Source organism: Hoplias malabaricus, chromosome 18 (assembly GCF_029633855.1).
Source record: "Hoplias malabaricus isolate fHopMal1 chromosome 18, fHopMal1.hap1, whole genome shotgun sequence".
In the NCBI taxonomy this organism is placed as follows: Eukaryota; Metazoa; Chordata; class Actinopteri; order Characiformes; family Erythrinidae; genus Hoplias; species Hoplias malabaricus.
Window position 1 is genome coordinate 13,858,350 of NC_089817.1, and position 22,914 is coordinate 13,881,263.

Below are 22,914 nucleotides of genomic sequence, written 5' to 3' on the forward strand. Positions count from 1 at the left end.
GATGCAGGCAGCAGCAGTCAGAGGGAGCTTCATAAGGAGCTCTCCGCTCTGAGGGTCAGCCTGGAGAATGTCACTGTTCTGAGAACTGCGTCTAATGTTTCACAGGTCATGTGGAAGGTAGCTTATACATTACATCCCTGACAACAGTGTAGAGGTTTTTAAGTGAGCCACAATAATATTCCCAGCTTAGTTGGCAGCAGTGAGGTAGATGTTGATAGAACTTGAAGATTCTGGATAGTGGTTAATAACGATGAAGCTTGACATGTCATGTTCAATCCTGCATTTTTGTCTAATCTGTTATTTCTAAGAAATGATTGTTATATCCTAGAAAATATTTATATCTAATTAAACAAATGCTCTCAAAAAGTTCAATAAGCTTAACAAGATTACACAAAGTCTACACCAGACTGAGAAAAGTCTAAAATCTAATGTATTCTGCTCATTTTCATTTCTGTTTGTGGTAGACTTAACAAATGATCTTCTTTCCCCTGTTTTCAGCTCCAGTCCTCTCCCTCTCAGCCTCACTATCTGGAAGGTTTTGAGGTGCTATATCGCTCTCTGCTGCCCGCAAGTTCAGACTGGGCCGCTCAGAGAGTTCCTCAGCCTGCTGTCCACACACACGTTGGACCATTGAAGAGGGGCTACAAGTATGAGTTTAAAGTCCGTCCATATGGGGGTGAGCTATACGGCAGAGAGAGCAACACCAGACACCTGAGAGTTCCAGAGACAGGTCAGTTATGACTACTGCCTCATCTACTACATACTATTAATAGAAAGTTAGTTTTCAGTAACTATCATTTATGAAAAATTCAGATGAAAGCAGTGTTATAAATATAATGAAAGCTAGTTATAAATATAGATACGTATAAATAAGACTGAGAAACAGGCTAACTCAGCAGGAATTCTTTAAAACATATTTTAAAACACAAAAGGCCAAGACAAAGTAAAGAGGTATAATTACATACGCAGGAGAACAAGGAACACCTGGGGATCACTGACCAGGTGTGACACATGACACAGGTGGGGGAAAAGGAAGAAGCATATGCAAAATAACAGAAGCAAAACATAAACAAAACAACTTGGGCAGGAGGGAAACAAGGCAAGGCAGGAGCAGGATGCTACTGTAGAGCAGCATCCTTAATTTAGAATATGGAGTCTCTCATTGTTTCTCTTGGGAGACTGTGTTACAACTAACCCCACTGTGTGGACGTTTTATTTAGCCGGTCTAGTTCATACTATGAGTTATTAACCTACTTCAGAATGTTGTAATATCACAGCTAACACACACAAAACAACCCCACACTGAACATTAAAACAACATGAAAAAATGTTTTACATGTGCAGCATACAAAAAAAATTATATATATATGATTTCTATGGTATTTCTATGGTATTTTAAATTAAATCATTATGACTTACATTAAGTCATAAGAGTGGAATCAGCCAATGCCAATGCTTTTAAAGAAGGGAATATTATTTAACTGTAAAGGTGGCTTTTCGTGGAGTAATTGCTTTACTCACTGTCGACAGTTCCCAGTGCTCCTCCTCAGGACGTGTCTATAATGATGCCCACTGACCGTAATGACACAGCCCACCTGAGCTGGCTGCCCCCTCCTCATGATGCTCACAATGGGATTATTCAGGGATACCAGGTAATACACACACACCTTGGTTTTGGACAAGTTGTATATTTCCCAAAGCAAAGTAAAGCAGATCACAGTAAAGCACATCAACAGTAGTTTAGAGTTAATAGAAGTACAGTTTAGGCAGCTAGGTGTTAGTTCATTCAGTCATTGTCTGAAACCGTTTATCCAGTTCAGGGTCGCGGTGGGTCCGGAGCCCACCCGGAATCACTGGGCTCACGATGGGGGCGCCAGTCCTTCACAGGGCGACATGCACTCACATGTTCACTCACACACTCACACCTATGGACACTTTTGAGTCGCCAATCCACCTACCAACGTGTGTTTTTGGACCATGGGAGGAAACCGGAGCACCCGGCGGAAACCCACACGGACACAGAGAGAACACACCAAACTTGAACTTGACTTGAACCCAAGCATTGGTCAAAATGAAGGAACACACCCTGGACAGGGCTCTAGTCCATCACAGGGCATCACACATTCACCCAGTTACTCTCACACAAATATATGGGCAATGTCACACAGCCAACAGGTATTTTTAGACTGTGGGAAGAAACAAGAGAAAACCCACACAGACACAGGGAGAGCACCCCAAACTCCTCACAGACAAAGACCTGAGGCAGCGATTGAACTCACAACACCATGACCCTGGAGGTTTGTCACAGCGACACTGCCTGTGCCACCTCTTTCGAGATCCTCCTCACAGCTGTGGTGTCGTTTGTGTCTCTCAGGTGTGGTGTGTACAGGAGGAGGATCAGCAGTACCTGAACTGGACGGTGGACAGTGGTACACACTCTCTGGAGGTCAGTCCACTGCAGCCGGGCAGACGCTACTGGATCAGAGTGGCAGCAGTCAATGGAGCTGGAATTGGAGTCCAGAGCAACCCTTACAAACTTCTCATAGGTGCACAGACACATTTCTGACTTCAGAGATATTGTTTTTAAATAAGTGCCTCTTTATTACTTTGCTCCAGCGTTGTTTGTCACTTTATTTAAGGTTTCAAAAAGTGGACTGAAGCATAATATTTGAAATATAACCTTTTAAGGTTGAAAATATGTATTATATCATGTAATGAAATGCACTACTACAGTACTACTACTACTACTAATAATAATAATAATGTCAACAGATTTGAGTCTACATTTTCCAATTCTTTAACAATAAAATAGACTCACTCTCTCTCTACCCCTTTCTTAGAGTTGAGACAGCCCTCTTCTGCATATCACAAAACTGCCCTGAATCTGTCTGATGTGTTGGCCATAATGAGACAGCCGGTGTTTATCGGCAGTGTTGGTGCCCTCCTGTGGTGTGTGCTGATGATTACAGCAGTTTATTTCTACAGAAAACACATCAGAGCTGCTAATCTGGGAGGTGGACATCACAGCAAATCAGGTCAACACAAGCTGTTGGACACACATTTTGCAGTTGATTAATCTTTTGTCATTGCAAACTATTCACATTGTCAAATGGTAAATGTCAATGTTTCTTGTTTTCTTTTTTCAGGCTTATATCATTTGCCTAATGAGGATTTGATCATTAAACACAGGTGTGAAGCTAGTAATATATTTAACACAACTAAAATATCCCTATCTTTCATTACATTTAAAACTATTTAAAAGAGTTAAATATTGTGACAGTTTAAACAGCAAAGTCATATGCGAGCCCACCTTTTCAGTTCCTAATTTATAGTTGTAATTCATTAATAAGTCTTTATATTAATTAAATGTATAAACCTGTAGTTTAAAGCAATTTAAATCACATCTGTAACTGAATATATTCAGTGTTAAAATCTCTCTCCCTGCTCTTGTTGTATAGGATGGCGGCTCCAGATTCTCCGTGGATCTCTGGAGGCTGGAAGCCAAAACCTAGCAGTGACCAATACCAGAGCCTGTGGACACAGAACAACCAGGAGAACCCCATCCTGAGAAGAACAAGTGAGTATGAATTTACTATACACTTAATACACTCTGTGTTTACTGGTGCTATTCTGGTGGAAGCATAAAAGTCAGATTATTTTTATTCTGCAAAATATGAACCCTTCAGTAGTGCTGCATTTGACATGAAGCAAAAAATAAAGTGCATTGCTTGCTGTACACAGCAAACGTAAATAATTACTACAAAGCACTGCAGCATTGCTGTATTTTCCTACAGCACCCTACAACGCCTGGTTAATTCCAGGGTGTTTACATGTTGCTGAGGCTGGATATTCACCAGTCTTTTTAATAATTGCATTTATATTTGCAGTCTGGAGAATTAGTACAAACTTTTCATTAACACAGATTTAGATGCTTTATGAATCTTGTTATTTAAATCAAAATGCTATTTATTTAATTAAACTGGGTGGCACGTTGGTGCAGCAGGTAGTGTCGCAGTCACACAGCTCCAGGAGCCTGGAGAGTCCAGGAGTCCCGCTCCGGGTGACTGTCTGTGAGGAGCTGGTGTGTTCTCCCTGTGTCCGCGTGGGTTTCCTCCGGGTGCTCCGGTTTCCTCCCACAGTCCAAAAACACACGTTGCAGGTGGATTGGCGACTCAAAAGTGAGTGTGGGAGTGAATGTGTGTGTGTGTGTGTCTGTGTTGCCCTGTGAAGGACTGGCGCCCCCTCCAGGGTGTATTCCCGCCTTGCGCCCAATGATTCCAGGTAGGCTCTGGACCCACCGCGACCCTGAACTAGATAAGGGTTACAGATAATGAATGAATGAATGAATTAATTAATTAAACTATAAAGGTTCCCAAAGTGTGTGTGTGGATTACAATGTTTAAAATAAACTCTAGTTTGTGAATCACTTACTTATATACAGTTGAACTCAGGAACATTGATTTTAGTTTTGTATTTTCCATATTTTAACCACTACACTTCCCTGGCCTCAGAGTGAGATTGAAAGGGAACCCTAGAGCTCCTAGTCCTGTTCATGAACCTCTCCTACCTGTCAGTCAGTGGATTGGAGCCAGGGCTTCAGCTCCAGTAGGTAGTACACTGAGCAGTGTTAACCAGAGCAATACATACACTTCTGATATTCACTTTGTGTTCATCCATGACTTCAAGGGAACTTTTAATCATGTGGAAGGGTTTTATCAGTTGTATCAGGTTTGTGGTCATTAAAGAACTTGTAGTCTTTAGAGCAGTGATTTAGGCAAGTTTGATTAATTTCATTTTATCTGTCATTTCTATCTACTCACTTATGAACCAAATGTCTATTTCAACTGATTCATTTTCCACTAACATTTTAATATCCACCAATTATTTTAATTCTCAAATACTGTTCAAAAACAGTATCTTTAGATATTTAATTAAAGGAATGACAGGAATATCCTGTGCTTTACTTCATTATCAGCTGTTTCTGTTGTCAGCCTGCTGCCTTTATTCTTTATGCCTTGTTCTTGAATTTCATATCAGTAGTTTAGAGCATTTACACTAGATTGGATTAAACCGAGCAGTAAATCCAATCATGGTGCTCATTTTTTTCATACATGACATATTTATTCATTCATTCATTCATTATCTGTAAGCGCTTATCCAATTCAGGGTCGCGGTGGGTCCAGACCCTACCTGGAATCATTGGGCACAAGGCAGGAACACACCCTGGAGGGGGCGCCAGTCCTTCACAGGGCAACACAGACACACACACACACACACACACTTTTGAGTCGCCAGTCCACCTGCAACGTGTGTTTTTGGACTGTGGGAGGAAACCGGAGCACCCGGAGGAAACCCACACGGAGCAGGAATCGAACCCACAACCTCCAGATCCCTGGAGCTGTGTGACTGCGACACTACCTGCTGCGCCACCGTGCCACACATATTTATTAATTATTTATTTAATTTTTGATTCACATTGCTTTTCTCATTCCACTTGTATTCATTTCCTACACATTTTCATGTTCCAGACATTTTCGTTTTCTACATGTTTTTAATTTCCTGCTCTCAGTTTTGATAACTTCTAATAAAGCCATAACTCTTTCACACAGTCCATTAATGTTTCTTCTTTGAGTCATGTAGTGATTCACACAGTGAGCATCAGAAATGCAATTATTTCTCTGTCTGATTGTATTCAATGTAAAACCTAGGTGTAGGACCTTGTTCCGTAAAATGTTAATTCAGTTCGGGAAATGCTCACTGTGTTGTAAATACAAACTGGATTACAGAATGTTTATATTGAGCCAGTTTTGACCAATAGTGTGCATGAGTAGGACATTTTAACTAGTTTACATTGTCAGTTTCATTTTATATTTTCATTATGCTGAGACCTGTGTGCTTCAGTTGTATGAGGGAGAAGGATTTTCTTCTATTGGTGTAGATGAACATTTTCTTGTCACTTGAGATGTTACATTCATGTGACTTGCACAAGCAGAACTAAATTTAAAGGTTGCTGAGTGAACCTTTGATCTTCACCTCGAATCCTTCTTTCTCTCGGGCTATGTGTGTCCTCAGAATAAAAATCAGCTTCATATCCCCTCAGTCCTCATCACTCTTCATTAGTGTCAGTGTTGAGGGATGTTATGTAAATGTGTCCTCTGTCTTCCCTCTGTGCTGTCAGCTCTCCCCATAACTGCCAGAACCGACTCGAGTCCTCTGGAGACAGCTGTCCCCATAGTGACTGACAACTGCGGTGTCTATGGAACTTTCTACATGGATCTGAGCTCTAATGCTCTGAAAACGTTCAACAGTCCAGCACGAAGAACCAGAATGCCTCACAACAGCACACAGCAGCAGCAGCACAACTCAGAGACCATCCGCATTACTCAGCCTGTCGCCAAGGCACCTGTAGCCAGGGAGGGGCAAGTGCTGCCATGGAAACGAGCCCTCCCGGCCCAGCCCAATATGGGTGTCCGAAAGGAATCCTGGGAGAAGAATTTTAAACGAGGCGAGAGAATAAAACCTTGGTTTACTTTCTTCCGTTATTTGCCTTCCCCATTTAATGATTTACCCCTTGTCCTGTTTAGCTGTAATTTGTGTTTCAATGCAATTTAATTCAGTGACAATATTAATAAACAAAAAAAATCACTATTGTACATTTTGCCTAGATCTTTGACTAAATACATGCGCTTACTAATTATCATTTAAAGAATTTACTAAAACAATTAGAAACAAAATGCTTCCTCTGATAAAAAAAAAATATTGAAATAACTTGTTTTGCTCCTTACACAGAATATTGTATTAAACATTGGCTTGAATGCTCTGTGTCTCTGTGTAGAGCTGTATGCTGTGAACAGTGCTCCGTTAGTGCCATTGCACCAGCAGGCCCTGGTGGTGAGGAATGCTCCTATCAATCATAACAGGCTCAGCCAGCATCCAGGTACATATCTAACCACACTTCGGCTCTGTGTACTGTGTGCTGTGATACTGTACATATCCCTATTATCTTTATTAGATATTTGCTCACTCATATTTAGCAGCCCTACTGCAATCTTACAATCTTTAGTGCTTTGCTAGAATTCTATTTTGCATCACTGAATTCCTTATGTTATGTACTAATGTTATACAGCACAATAAAACAGGAGCTGATTTTCCATTGCTTTAAATGTAATTGTTTAGCCAAGACAAGATTGGTGTTTGAAACATCCTGTATAAGTTTTGCACTGATGTTTTTGGGTTTTGTTTTTTTTGGTGTTTATTTTTGTATTTATTTTAATTACTATTTTAGTTCAACTTAATTTTCCCCTAATTAACAATCAACTCCAATTCCACCTGTTAGTGAGACTCTCCCAGTCAAGTGCTCAGGATGTTGGTGGTGAACATATGTTTCCTCTGAAACATGTGAGACCCACCAACTACTGAACAGCTAAAGCACCAGAAGAGAATGCAAACTTCACAGATCTGTCACATCGGCATCATTAACAGAAAGATGGTAGGGAGCGGAGGGGCCATCCCACCCACCAAGAACCAGTGATGTCCTGATGAAAGAGTCAATACTTAGACCACTGCAGCAAAACACCTTAAGCAAGTCTCTTGGAGATTACTTGACTTGGCATTGAAGTTTCCCACTTAATGTTTAATTACAAGCTATTGTTAATTAGCTACATTTTCCCTTTAGCTCCAGTGCAAAACTAAGGAGACTAGATGTGTGGCTGGTGGACTAACATACTACTTTAGGATGAAGTTAATACATTTAATCACCCTGCGTTTTTTTCTGATCATAAAAAAAGGTTGAAGCATACTTAATAAAAAACCCTCTGTTACTGTAGGTGTTGTTTCAGAGAATGTGAAGCCATTCGCTTCTCCCAGGATCCTGCACTACTCCGCCTCACTGCACCTGGTAGACATGCTGCCCGCTCCTCCTCCACTGCCCATGGAAGACAGCCAGAGTGTGAGCTCAGAGGAAGGGTGAGCAAAGCTAAAGATCAGCTTTCCTATCTCCCTTTTACACATGGGTATTGCTTTAAAGCTGGACTTTCCACAGCACGACTAAAGACGTGTTGTAACAACTTCACTGTCTCTTAGAGGTCCCCTTCTCTGTGGGATTAGCCTACACATCTCAACACGTTGCCACAGGTCAGATCAGAGGAGCTTTATTAGAGCCGTCAGGCCCTACAGCTGCCCATAGACCGTAATAGAGTTGTACACTCACTATAGACAGAGATAGGAAAGGAAGTCCCAGTTCCTGGAAGCCTTTTCAGCTTGAGGCCCACTTTAATGGACACTGTGCAAAGGGACTTGCTCATTACTGTGTCTGGATCCCTCTCTGAGTTTTAAAAGTGAACAGTCGCCATAGTAACCAAGTCCATCCAAACCTCATGGCCAGCAACCACAGTCTTTATGGAACTAGACACAAGGGAAATGAAGCAGATAACACTTCTTAATACATTGTACACTGAGAGGGACACATACCCTCACGTATCTGAAAAGGTCATGTCCTTAAATGATTCTTTAGTTCTTCAAAACCAGTCTGCTGCACAGTAAGGGCACATGGACTGATGAAAATCTTGATTAAATTACAGTTATTTTGTCTAAGAATTGAGATTTTGATTTTATGACGCATTCATTCTGCACTTTTCAGCGTGTGAATGATATGAGGCCTGAGATCACATTAATTCATTACAAAATATATGTTTCCAAATGTTTTAAACATTTTAAAAGTGAATGCCAGGTTGTGAAAATACTTGAGAAATGTAGAAAAAGTGGGCCTTTAATCTCTTATTTTTAAGGTCCAGCCGATCCACTAAACTGACAGTGGACGCTGGTTCTCTTCAGTCCGTATGTGCTGCATCCACTCTCCAGGGACCTGCTACTGTGGCAACTGGCTGCCCGTCTCAAAGAAGTGCATCCTACAGCCACCTCTCTACTGCCTCTTTCTGCCTGTCCACTGATGACCAGCATGACTCCACCCTCAGTACTCAGGCACACGAGTACCTAGAGCTCAGCCCCAAACCTCACAGACGCAGGTCAGAGAATCACACACAGTGCTACATAGATTCTCTTATAACATCGTCCGCATGCACTAAAGATAGGGTTTTACCCATTGGTTTATGTGACAACACCACACAAAGAATAAGACATATTTAGAGGTATTCAGTTACATTTCAGTGAAGTCCAGCTGCTAACATTTCCTTCCAACAAAAGGTCCACACCTCATAATTTGTGCACCATCCTGTATCAGCAGCTCTTGATACCGCTACTTCTTATTGATAACATATTTTAGAACATAAGAGACATTGGTTTACAACTAGCTGCGGGTAGAATTAACATTTTTTACATAAATTAACATGTCCTTCCCTATTTAAAAGTCTGCATCAACTTTCCTTATTATGGAGCACGCCATGCTGTCCTCACTCTAGTGCCCCTCTTGCTTTCTCTAGTGCACAGGCCACAAGGGTAAATAATCAGTTTGATTGGCTGTTTAAACAGAATTAGCTGTGCCTCTTTCTTTTTGCTTCATGAAATAAACATTTTCATTTATTTATTACAATCTGGTCACAGATCTGAAAACTACAGATACAGTGTGTACAGAGGTCTGCCATTTGATGATGTCCAGTAGAGACGCCATAGTCTATGCAACAACTTCGGCCTATACACCAACACAGGTCACACATACTGTATATACATTGAAAACCAGATACTCACAGACATCTTAGACTAAGAGAGAGGACACTGAGCTGAATACAGCTCTGAGGTGAATTTACCCCATCTTTTTGCTCCTTTGAGCTGAACGAAGTGAACACAGCAGCTGTGGTAGAGCAGATAAGGGATTCAAAGTGATGAAAGCACTCACTCTGTATAAAATAAATACATCTCCATAAATAATAATCCTTTAGCTAATTTTCATAGATAAAATCTGTGGTTTGGTTTCATCATGCTCTGAGTATAATTACACGATTGGTAGGAGAAGCAAACTTTATATTAAAGCTTGGAAGTCTGAGCGGATTTTTTTGAACTGCCCCTTAAAAAAAAGGATTGATTCCCTTTCCAGAAGTGCCCTTACTGTGTAAATCTAAATTCTTTTTTTTTTTCTTTTTTTTAATAAATCAGTGTTACAAGCATGAGGCATTGGATGAAAACATGAAGAATCTATCAATTTAACAGAAAGAACAAGAAAACATACTAGGAAAATAAGACAGACATGAACCTTAATTCTAACACTGAGTAGAAAGAGTAAAATAGAGAACTAAATTATAGACAGGAGATAGAGAGAAACATAGAAACTAACATGGGCCTAAGAAAGAGAGCTAAACACAACAACAAAAGGTAGGGAACAACCAAGACAGACACCAGGAGCAAAGATAAACCACAAAAATTATCTCAAACAAAGACTGAGATAAACCAACATCAACAAAGATAGGAACAATAACTAGAGACAGGCAGCAACAAGACAAACAGAAACACCCAAGAACACTGGCTTATTAAATAACAGGGAAACAAGAGACACCTGTGTGCTAAGGTCACATGGCACAGAAGTGGGTGTGGCAAGAAATCGCATTAGCACATGGCAAGACAAACACAAGCAGAATGAGTACACGACAGAACAAAAACAGAAACAGTCAGAGCAGAAATCTGGAACTGAAAAAGACAGTCGGAGAGTTCAAAAGAATCTGAAATTGTATATAAACATAACATGAGCCTAGCCTTTAGCCTAATTCTAAAACAAAGTGTGCATGCTTACTGTGCTTAATAAAATATTAGACCTTTTGTTATAGTACAAACATTCTATATTTGACGGTCACTTCAAACATTCACTCTCAGAAAAAGAGGTTTGATTAAGGTACTGTATTGTCACTAAAGGTATAAACAGTAAATGTACTTTTAAATGTACAACAGTGGTTTTAGAGTCCAGTTTGGTTCCCTAAAGTTAGATTACACTACAGTTCTATAATGAAAACTTATATGAATATTTGTGAATATTTGTAAGTTTTCATTATAGAAGTGTGTTTAAAATACCCCCCCCCCCCCTCAAAAAAAATGCATAATATAAGTCCTGGAGATGAAATTGGGCCTATGAAATATTCACAATTTAAAAATCTTTAATTATAATAGGTAATGTGTATGTAACATTGAGAGTACCACCACAGTGAGCGCTTTCCTGACAGTGAGCTTAGCATAAACACAGATATCTGAATCATGTCCACATCGCACAGCCCTAGCTTGGTCACCCTGTTACTGCACAAGCAGCACTCTTCATCTACTTAATCACAGAGTAGAATTAAAAATCCTGCTAAGAAGGAGTTAAAAGCCCATAATCCTTCAGCATGTAAGCAATATGTCATAAATATAAAAATCATATTTTCACGATATTCACTTTAATAAACTACGTTAGATGTACTAATATTATTTTGGACACAACAGGAGACATTCTACCCCAAGGAAAACATAATGTTGATCCAATATTATGACTGGCATTTATTAACACCTTGCTTTTAAAGAAATACTATTAATATGCTGTAAACATTATTTATTATTTTACACCCCATATTCATCCTATAATCCTCAAATGATAATCTGTGTTTTCCTCCCTCACCAGCACCCTCTCTGAGAAGCCCCCCTCCTTACCCAGACCCTTCTCCCCCACACCCACGTTCGGCTACATCTGCGGACCCTCAGATCGGGAGGCGGTGGATGTGGATGATGAGTGTTCTTCAGTGGGGCTGAGGAGCACCGCTCTGAGGAGCACCCCCTCTTCCTGCTGCAGCGAGTGGGAAGGGTCACTGTGGAATGGGTGGGGCTCTGTCTCCGAGGGAAACATGCAGAGTGCAAGGACCAGCATCATCAGCTCCTCAGACGGATCCTTCATGAATGATGCAAACTTCGCCCGAGTCCTGGCCATGACAGCAGAGTCTATGAACGGAACTTTATCAGGCAAGACATGCACTATTAAAGCAGCAATCAGTCATTTTCTCCAGTGATTCTATTCCTCATTGTGAATCTGCCATGATACTGTACACCCAGGGTCTGGCTCAAAATCTGCTGTGCTGCTTGCTAAATTTCTGTAATAAGACACCATTTAAAGGTAGCATCCTCAGTAGCTGAGGCAGTGTGAGGCAGACTTTTATTTTGAGAATTAAAGGCTGAGAGTGTTTACTTGTTTTAAGAGGAACGTTTACCTCATAAATGCTCTGCTTAAGCGTCTTTTTCATTTTGTCATCTAACCACATCATGTAAAACTCCTGTTTCTGTGTTCCTTCTCAGTAAGAATGATCAAAATAACAGTAAACAATGCAAAAGAAAACATTACTCCAAATGCTAAAGGTGAGTGTGAGAGCTGAGGGAAGTAAACGCTGGTCGCATGCGGTGGGGATAGAATGAGAACCTCAGTAACCACTCTTTTGAGGCTGGATACAGATGCATATATAAGGTCGTGGTTAATAAGGCAGCTCACTAGGAATTGAGACATACTGCTCATGGCTTGGATGTTTTTTTAGCTTCTGTACTAAACATATTTTAAAAATAGATATCTCCATATGGGGGACCCACTCTGTGGAGGATAAACTCACGGACTACAAAGCATCATGTGAATTGCTCTTTATAGAAAAATGTAAAAATAATAAACAGACAGTTTCATAAAAATATATTTGTGTCCACCATTTTAGGAAGTGCACTCTAGAAGTATTTTATACACTTTTAGAAATGATGGCTCTACACAGGTTCTTTATTAAAGGAACATTTTAAAAACATTTGCATTATTAATGGGTTCTTCAGACTGATGGAGAATTTGCTATAGATGGTTCTATATAGCACCATTGAAAAAACGGGTTCTATATGGCACCAAAAAGGGTTCTACTTTTGTAACAAGCTTGACATTGTAACAATATAAGAACTCTTTTCTGTACCATTTATAACCATTACCATTCAGTACCAATAAAGAACGATTTATAGCACATTCTGCATCAATCTGCAAAGAACCCTTTAATCATGCAAAAGGTTCTTCAAGTATTCAGGGTTCAATATAGAACCATTTCCTTCCAAAAAGAAAAGCTCCAGGAACTTGGAGGTTGTGGGTTCGAGACCCGCTCCGGGTGGCTGTCCGTGAGGAGTTTGGTGTGTTCTCCCAGTATCTGTGTGGGTTTCCTCCGGGTGACTGTCTGTGAGGAGTGCGGTGTGTTCTCCCTGTGTCTGCATGGGTTTCCTCCGGGTGACTGTCTGTGAGGAGTGTGGTGTGTTCTCCCTGTGTCTGTGTGGGTTTCCTCCGGGTGACTGTCTGTGAGGAGTGCGGTGTGTTCTCCCTGTGTCTGCGTGGGTTTTCTCCGGTGACTGTCTGTGAGGAGTTTGGTGTGTTTTCCCTGTGTCTGTGTGGGTGTCCTCCGGTGACTGTCCGTGAGGAGTGTTGTGTGTTCTCCCTGTGTCTGCTCCGGTTTCCTCCCACAGTCACACGTTGGGAGGTGGATTGGCGACTCAAAAGTGTCCGTAGGTGTGAGTGAATGTGTGAGTGTGTGTGTTCCAGGTAGGCTCTGGACCCACCTTGAACCTGAACTGGATAAACAGTTACAGATAATGAATTTTTATTCAGTTCTCAGATCACTGCCAGATAAATCAAACTATTCAGATTTCCCCTATTGCTGTTTCCTCTGCTCTGTACAGTGCTGGCAGCCCTAACTATAGCTTGGCTACTGTAGTGTATGAAGGTTCTTGCGTCACCTGGCAAATATTTTAGCTTTTATTTATAACCCCAAATTAAGTAATAATAATAATTATTAATGCAATACACCCCAATTATTTTTGCCCTGCAGGACCACAGTATTTCTCAAATATTGGTGATTGTGTGATATAATTATTTTTCTGCTGATACGGCTGATATTAGACATCTCTAGGAATTTATGACTGTATTGTCCTTTAGTTAAATAGTGGCTCAAAAAACATCCAAAAAAATCCAAAAGTCTCCAAAATAACTAGAAACTAGAAACTTAACTAGAAGTACAAAAGTAACAGGTTAAAAAAGTGCACAGGCACTGATTAAATTGCTAAGGCCAGCATCTAGCACCCTAGGAACTTCTATTCTCCTCTTTTTCAGTCCTATGTATAGAACACTGCACTATGCTTTAGTGACCACTAGGTGGTGTAGTCCCATCAGTTTTCCATGTATAGGTAAGTTCTCCAGTAGATTTTAAGAGTCTGCACTGTTGTAGTTTACCGCAGACTGGGATGATTTACACTGATCCTGTCTTCCATTTCTCTTCTTATGTCCATGAAACCAAGGTAAAAACCTTAGCCATAGTAAATGTTCCATACCAAGTGATTCATATGCCAACTCTGTGGAGGCCCAGAAAGCAACGCCGTTCTAAAAATGAAATATAATTAGCTAATAATTTCCACTAAATCTTGACACCCAGCTGAAGGATTTGTTGAGCTGGGGTTTATGGGAACAATAGAGGCTCTCAGGAAATTGAACCACCTTCTAAAGCCTCTGTATTGCGTCACCAAATCAATCACCCTCTTCTCCTTGGATGTCCTGCTAACTTTCTCCCTCGCCATTTGCCAAATTGTTTTTCTTTATTCTTTTTCTTTCAGTGCAGGCTGCTAACAGAATGAAATGGCTTGGTGCCAGCGAGCTTTAGCGGAACGAGATATTGACAAACAGCTAAACGTATTCAGTTATTTTGGGTGGGATAATTTTGCAAATGCAGCGTAATGACCAGGCAGTGTATGTCCAGACATCTGTGGACATCTCTTATGGGGGTGCACCCACTGTGGCCCCAGATGTTCATTTGTGTACACACAGTGGCACACAAGCCTAAGGACACCGTGCTCAAGGCCAGGCATCGTTTAGAGCGGTGTAAAGATACCCATCCAATATCTTTTATTTGAGTTGGAGTGATATTTATGATCCAGAACTGACCAAAGCTAAAGCTGTTACTGTGGAGAACTGTAAGTGATAATCTGTCTCTGTGTGTGTTTGTGACTGCAGATTTCTCTCCGCCGGGTTCTCCTCTGAGCATGTTGTTCCCTCCGCGGGACTGTTTCGGGGAGGTGGACCCCTTGCCCGTGTGGGACTGGAGCACGACATGGGTGGAGGAGATGGAAGCTCAGATTAGAGCGGCCAGAGGAGCCACTGGAGTGTCCAGACAGGAGCACTGGGGAGATTTCTCACACAGCAAGCTGGGCCTCCACAAGACAAACTCACACCGATGATTCCTTATCCTGGCCCAAGCTCTGGACTACAGTTCTCACAATCCCCTCAACCTCAGAACACTCTTTATATCGGGACTACATTACCCACAGTCCCTTAGGGCAGCTTTTTTTTTATCACTGATCCAAATGCATTCGGACAGTCCTCAATTGCGAACAGCTCTGAAATAATTGAAATCTTTGATTTAAATCGATCATATTTAGAAGAACCAAATGAATTTTAAAACAAAAATAATTTGAACACACTTTCTAATTTTCATTACCTGTTTTCCAGTGGGAGAAGCCGTAGCTGCATGTTCAAACCAACGAGAGATACCATCATACACAGTTCCAACTCCTCAGTGACTTTAGCCTCTCATTCTTGCTCCCATCTTACAGTAATGAATTTTGGCAGCAGCCAAGGCTCTTTGGGGAAAACAGAGCTCTCCTCTTTGCGATTGCTTTTTGTCAGTTTGCTGCCTGTTGATTTATCCATAGATCTACCATGAGCATGTTCAGTGCACTCTACTGATTCTGCTAAAAGTATCACTCTAAAACTCAGCAACAAACGTAAAAAAGGGCAGACCCCCGCTATAAATGTTAATATATATTTCAACAACATAAACCATTGCTATTGGTCCACTTCGCTATAACTAGCTACAGTTGAGTGGTGAAACATAGACGGAGCTGGAATAAACCAATCCTGTATTTCAAAGTTAATAATTACCAGTGCCATTGTTGCAAAACTATTTATTACTGTTAACTCATTAGTAGGAACTTCCTTTACAACAGTCATTTACAAACATAACACAAAATTAACGTAATTAAGATTTCTACCTCAGATGCACTGTTTGCTGGTGGCATGTCACTCCCGATCTCAAAGATCTTCAGTTTTTTGAGTTAGTCCTCACCCTTAAATCCCAGTTTCCCAAATTTGATAACATTATGTATGTAAGTTTTGTTTACTGTACAAATAATTTGTTCGAGTGCTGTTTTTCAAAAGTGAATGGGTTTTTGAGGCCCCTCCGAATGCACTTGGGTTTGTGATGGATGTTGTAAAGTCAGGACAAAATGAAACAACACACACAAGTTACAAGGTAACTTACGTGTGTATAAGTTACAGCAAACCACTATTGTAATACGTACTCATGTAAATATACCTTTTATTTAAACTGCAGTATTTTGAATACTGCTCTATTATAGCCATTCGAAAAGCACAGGAAATACTGTACAAGTTTTGTTTTTTTAAGTTTCTATGGTTTTTTGTAGATGTATAGGGTCAGATATAGCTGTGTTTGTTATATTTCCATTTTCTTTATTATTATTATTATTATTATCTTTATTATTATGGATTTAAAAATAAATATTGCAATTAACTGAACATGAGGCTAATGATGGAGAAAGTGAGAGTTATTTGAACTGCTAGTACGTTTAGCTCCCAGTTTAACTGCATTTCTTGATTCTATTAATCTTAAGACTTCTTTTGGTAACACTTTACTGTAGGGCGGTGTACTTGGAGCTCCATGACCAATGAGAGGGGGGGTGCAGGGCTATTGCAAGGCAAATTAATATACATTTTTTTGTAATAATTCCACTGTAAAATTTGTGATTTATTTAGTTTTGTTCAGGAAAAGATTGCAGTTTTATGTTTATTACAATAATTTTTAAAAATCTAGTAGAGGCAGGAAATGAAAGACGTGCAGGTGTGTGTCAGGACTGGGGCGGCACAAAAATATTCTTATCTACAAAAGGGAGGACGATGAAAACGACTGAGAACCACTGATGTACTTTATGTCAGTTATTAAAGGCTTATGTATGTCGTGTAGCTTTATGAACTCTGCCCTCAGTGAAGTGTCCTTATATTTTTGTCTTATTTTTATAGAAAGCTGAACTAAAATGTTATTGTACTTTTTCTATATTTACTAATTCCACATCTTCCCCCTTAAAGCCCATTTTAATACAAATAAACTGTGCCTTGGTGATAGCGAAGGCTGGCAGCTTTTCTGTCTTATCACACCAGTAGTTTGCTTTTTGCTTGGCCTCCAAGCTGTGTGAGTGTGTGTGTGTGTGTGTGTGTGTGTGTGCGGTCAGTTTAAAGGCAGCAAATGTTATTACAGGGCCCTAAACCTTCTTACAAACAAACAAACAGCTTCAGAGCCCACAACAGTGGTCTGAGACACACACACACACACACACTACACACACGCGACCGTGGCATGACTGGTGGGGGATTATCCTCTGTCCCCCCTCACTCACTCCCCATGGCCATATGCTTGGCAAAAAATGACACCTCCCCCTAAGACGAGCACACACTTATACACATACATGGCCAAAAAGGCATCTTTTTATAGCCTGCTGGTAATCCATTGACCCACTTTAGCATGCAACAGCACTTTAAACTCTCACACATTACTGTTTTCATTTTTCTCCTATTCTTTTTTTTTTAATACTAGACCAGTCGTTTGTCCTCAGGGATTATATCACAAGAAACAATTAGTCTGGCCTCATAAATCCTTCTGATGCCATTCTTCAGTCCCACGCTTTGCTTTTCATGAAAAAAAAAACACTAACACTACATGTAAAGGCTATCTACATAAGCACTTCATTACACATTAATAAGCATCATATAACATGTTTATTAAACAGTCCTTGAGTATTTTTGAGAACAGTTTATATCAGTATTTGTAAGATAAAGCTCATTGAGATGTTTTAAGAAGTGATATTTTAACACTCAAAGTGATGACAGCCTTTGGTTCTATTTATTACACTGTTATAAAGAGCTTATAAGACATGCACTACATGTTAAACCCACCATAAATTCATTCATCCAGTTCTCTGGATGCTGTTAAGTCCCTCATACTAAAGTGGTGAGTTTAATGTTGTTCTGGATATTTGTGCATAGCACTACTTTCAGGATCTCCTTCTTAAAACTGGGTTCTAGGACTAGGGCCTCTGTAATAGACCTTAATTTGGAGGCTGTGAACAGTGTTATAAAGGAAACAAATGTCCAATACTTTATTTTATGGGTCCACACAATGTTATTTACTTTACAAGAAATCTTGATGTATATTCTCTTGCCAATACTGAAATAATAAAATTAGATTTTTTTATTAGATATTGTTGTTTTATAAACATTTTATTAGACGTGAATTAGTGTCATAAAGTCACAATGTAAATATACATCTCAATGAAGAGTTACCTAAAACCATACAGCCACTCAGTGATGTATTTTTTCTTTGTTATTGAATGCTGAACACAAGCAGATTCCAAAGAGCAATAAGCTGAAGCTACAAATGATGCCATTAAAGGGACATTAGTGTGTAACACCTGTGCAATCATCTCCCTCCTGTGAATCTGTCACCTCCCTAAATTAAAATAAAGCTCCTCTCCGTAGAGAGGTGTCTGACAGTGTGGGGGTCCTGAGCACCAGTGCCCAATAGGAGGGGTCCATCCGCCCCACAGGAGGACAGAATAAAGGGGGAGTGATGTGGGACGCAGCCGTCTGCTGGACCTCAGTGACCCATATCTGCTCCAGAGAGGATTAAACCCAAGAGTCCTTCTGCTTTCTAAAGCCTCTGCTTCAGAGCCAGACCCAAAACAAGAATCAGCTCAACTTTGAAAGAGAAGCAAAGGCAACTAATGTGTAGTTTACTGAGAATTCTGTGGAAGCAGTGGTGCACTGAATACATAGAAATAGTGTTTAACAGGGTTTGTGAAGCCAGTGCAGCTTAAAAAAATTAAGGTTACAATAAAATATGTTTCAATTTTGTTTCCTTGGCCCCTGAATGTTCCCTAGCTACACATTAGTACCTTTCATTTTTAAAGGGATAATAATCTGACTCACCATTCTGTAATAAGCTAGTTTTCTATCTGCTATCTGTAGCATATCATCTCTAACATGTGTCCAAAATGATCACTGTCGAGTTACATCAAGACACTTAAAACATCAGGGGTTTTCCTTCCTTGGTAAAAAATAAATAAATGAAAATGTTTCCCAACAATTTTAATGGACACAGGTGAGTTTTAGGGTTTTTTCCCTTGGATATTTGACTCTAAAAAAAAGCTGTATTCAAATTATGTTTAAAAATGGAAAAAAGAAGACAAAAATAGTCATGCAAGGATCTGTCTTGACAGTGATAACATTGTCAAAAGACACCAATCTTTTTGCCTCTAAATTTTATTAAGAAGAGGGCAGAACATTTCCGGTTCCAGTTCCAGGCCGCCCTCAATCCAACTGTGGCTTCACAACGTCTTGTATTTTCTTAAACTGGAGGAGAAGGGAACTTTGCCACATTATTTACAAAGTGATCGTTTTCTAAGTTACTTCAAGAGATGGCAGGTGACTGATTTACATACCTCACACACACTTATATATATATAAAATAGCCCAAGGGTGGCTGACTCATCTATTGTCCTCCGTGTCCATGTTCTCTGTTCTATCACTAAATAAAAAGGAATTATAGCAGTCACTGCCTGTGGTAATCAACCATATGCTACAAAAATGGCCAGTAAAGTTCAGGATGAAGGAAGGCTGGAATATTCTTGTGAATGACTCTTGTGGATGACTCCAGGCCTCGACTGGGAGTGTATAAACAAAGACCGGGAGTTGTAGACCTTCTGCTGGATCAGTATAAATTTGTTCAGTCTGGCTGAGCAGGCTAGAGGCAGGAGTTCTAAACCCGTTTTTTCTCCAGAATCCCCTGCTTACACTCACACTCACACTCCTGCAGCTGTGCAGCATTACAACCTTGTGTTCTTCAGGGCTGTTGTCTGAGGAATGCCCCCCGAGTTTAACCCAATGTTTATCGCAAACCCCTAAATGTCAAAACGCGTGTTTTACCAGGCTCCTGGAACAATCTCCTATTAGTTTTAAAGCGGCAATTGCATGCACTTTGCATACATTAAACGAACACTAAAGTCAAAAGCATCCATCTCTGGGCTGGGTAATTAACATGGAAATTGGAGAACGTTATTTTGACTGCTCTCTTCTCCCCTCCGGCCCTGATGGGCGTGTCATCCCGACACACAACTAATGAATGAGGTAGTGATTTATGGTTAGCAGGGCCTCGGCTTGAGAGAGAGAGAGAGAGAGAGAGAGAGAGAGAAGCCTAGTACGTGAGTATCAGTGCTTGAATGTGAAATAGGTTTGTAAAGGTCAAGACTCTGACAGTCTTTGCCACCCGTGTGCTGCGATGTCCAGAGATAGATCATAGTGGAAGTGCTATCACAGAAAGGACAATGAAAGTTAAGACATCCACCTCATTTCACAAAGTTCGAAGGGGCACAAGAGAGTGACACGAAGGCAGGAATGTCACATCTTCAGATATAATCTAAAAATGACACCTTCACACATTGTAACATTGTGAAAAGAGAAAAAAAAAACAAAAAAAACAGTAACACTTCCCAGTGCCCAGTAACCCTTTCCAAAATCTTGCAACATGTGGACTGTGACACTGTGCAGCACTGGGTAATGCATTCTAACTGCTGAGGATAACGCACAATGCCTCAATATTATAATTTCTTACAATTAATAACATTTTCCTGTGATCTGTAACGCTTTCTTACAGTCAAAGCACTTTACAGTGACCCATAACTTTCTTCAATAGTCAGTAAAGTGTTCCAAGAAGCTTCAATGCTCTAGCAAATCTTTCCTGGGGCTAATTACTCTACTAGCCTTACCACTTTGCAGCTATAAATACTGAATGGCTGCATGCAGAATTGGGAAATTATTGGCCTCATCACTCTAGTGCAAGACTAAAGAACAGTCTCAGGTACCGTCACGTTGCCTAGTTTTAACAATGGTTTATTCAATACTAAGGAGAAAGGAATATAAAATGCCAGCTAATCATTTTGGTCATTGATGTCAGAGCAGGATCCCAAATGGAGAAATATGCATAAACTGCAACTCTTGTGGTTTGTTCATACCGGTCAGCTTTGGTTCAATTAAAACTCACCATGGTGCAATTGCTGTGTTAGCCCTGCTTGTTAGAGTAAGTGGGAATCCTTCCTTTAAAACTCTGGTCTGCCCCAAACAGGTCTTGGTCCATTTCTAAACTAACTCCAGTGCAGTTCATTTCAAGTATGAACATCACCCTAACTAAAGACATCGAAATGAGCCTAACACAGGGTCTGATGTCACAAGATGAAACACTAAACATACAGTGAGAGAAAAGTGTGTGTGAAACTGGTTGTTTCCAACAATGCTGTTTATAAAGTGTAAGTAAAATGTTGTGTTGTTTAATCCTTGTGGTATTTTGATGAGTGTTTCATTAAGCTCCCACAATTGAGTTAACTTGTGGAAAATGGGTATAACGTCCACTTTAAAGCTACTAAACAAGGACCATTAGAGTTCTCTTCATTTACCATCATCTACCCTCTCTCTTTCTGTCACCTCAGGCCAGCGTTTCTCATGTGGGAACATGAGTATTTACTTTTCCCCTCAGTCGTCTGTTTCTTTTTCCCTTCATCTACTCCTCACCCACCAGTAACCTTCCCCTGTAAATGTTTTTCCTTCTCCATGTGCTCCCTCACTCTCTCAGTCCTCAGGGTTGTTTGTTTTAGGTGGGAGAAGGGCATCTTTATTCCCTGTTCATTTAGTCACTCATTTATTTCACTTCTCACTTTAAATTCCCTCTTCTAAATCCTTTTTTCCTCTTTACTAACACTATATCTCTCTGCTCAGAACCTTGTTCCCCAAGAGCTGCTTCACCAGGTGGAATCAGCTCAGAGGCAGCTGAAGCTTCAAACTGCACAAATACTTACATTTACACGGCAAAAGGCCATTTAAATGTGTTTCCAGTCAGAGCCGATGTTTACAATTAACCAGAATAAATTAACAGGCCTTATAAAACCTCATAAACATTTCAAATTAATTTCTATGAGACTTTGAATATTAATTCATGATCTGTAACCCTTATCCAGTTCAGGGTCGAAGTGGGTCCAGAGCCTACCTGGAATCATTGGGCGCAAGGCGGGAACACACCCTGGAGGGGGCGCCAGTCCTTCACAGGGCAACACACACACACACGCACGGACACATGGACAATTTTGAGTCATCAATCCACCTACCAACGTGTGTTTTTGGACTGTGGGAGGAAACCCACGCGGACACGGGGAGAACACACCTCACAGACAGTCACCCGGAGCGGGAATCCAGGTCCCTGGAGCTGTGTGACTGCACCACCGTGCCGCCCCGCCTTTGAATATGTCTTCGCATAATTAGTTTTGTGTGTGTGTGTGTTCTAACATTCTAAATTATAACTAATCCTTAATTATGTTTTGCACAAACATAACTGAATTCAGATTACTTCTAAAATGAACTTTAGAATACTGTTAGTTTTTAAATTTAAATTTAAATATTAATTAACTCAAGCAGCCATATTTCTTTAACCCATTCATAGCTAAACACTAGATTTTAGTAAGGTAAAAAAATGCTACAGTAATGTGTTTGTTTGGGGACTTGGAGGGTGAAGGCTAAGACAACATGCTTCCCCTGAGACATGAAGCCCATCACCACTTCTTTTCAAAACAATGCCAAGACAACAACATTGAAAAGCTTAACACACTGGGAAAAGAACATTAACTACCCTTTCCTGTTACGTTAGCTGACTAGTTAAGTCAACAATATTGTTTAGCATTTTCCACACCGTTCTTCCCAGATGTAACAGAAAACCCAAATCCAAAACTGTCATTCAACATTTTAAATGAAGAAACCAGACTCTGTATATGGTTCACCAAATGTGG

The 22,914-nt window shown here is 40.3% G+C and overlaps 1 protein-coding gene across 1 annotated transcript in view; it reads left to right on the forward strand.

The window, feature by feature from the left end:
* The window catches only part of robo4 (roundabout, axon guidance receptor, homolog 4 (Drosophila)), a 28,162-nt gene extending 11,023 nt beyond the window's left edge, over positions 1-17,139 (forward strand). Inside the window, exons 7-19 of the mRNA XM_066651270.1 lie at positions 2-117; positions 499-730; positions 1,531-1,652; positions 2,375-2,546; positions 2,841-3,035; positions 3,147-3,189; positions 3,459-3,577; positions 6,179-6,505; positions 6,836-6,937; positions 7,827-7,965; positions 8,787-9,023; positions 11,594-11,928; positions 14,972-17,139. Of these exons, the coding sequence (XP_066507367.1) occupies positions 2-117; positions 499-730; positions 1,531-1,652; positions 2,375-2,546; positions 2,841-3,035; positions 3,147-3,189; positions 3,459-3,577; positions 6,179-6,505; positions 6,836-6,937; positions 7,827-7,965; positions 8,787-9,023; positions 11,594-11,928; positions 14,972-15,195 (2,363 nt within the window). The 3' untranslated portion in view covers positions 15,196-17,139. The remainder of the gene's footprint in view (position 1; positions 118-498; positions 731-1,530; positions 1,653-2,374; positions 2,547-2,840; positions 3,036-3,146; positions 3,190-3,458; positions 3,578-6,178; positions 6,506-6,835; positions 6,938-7,826; positions 7,966-8,786; positions 9,024-11,593; positions 11,929-14,971) is intronic.
* Positions 17,140-22,914: the final 5,775 nt, after the last annotated feature.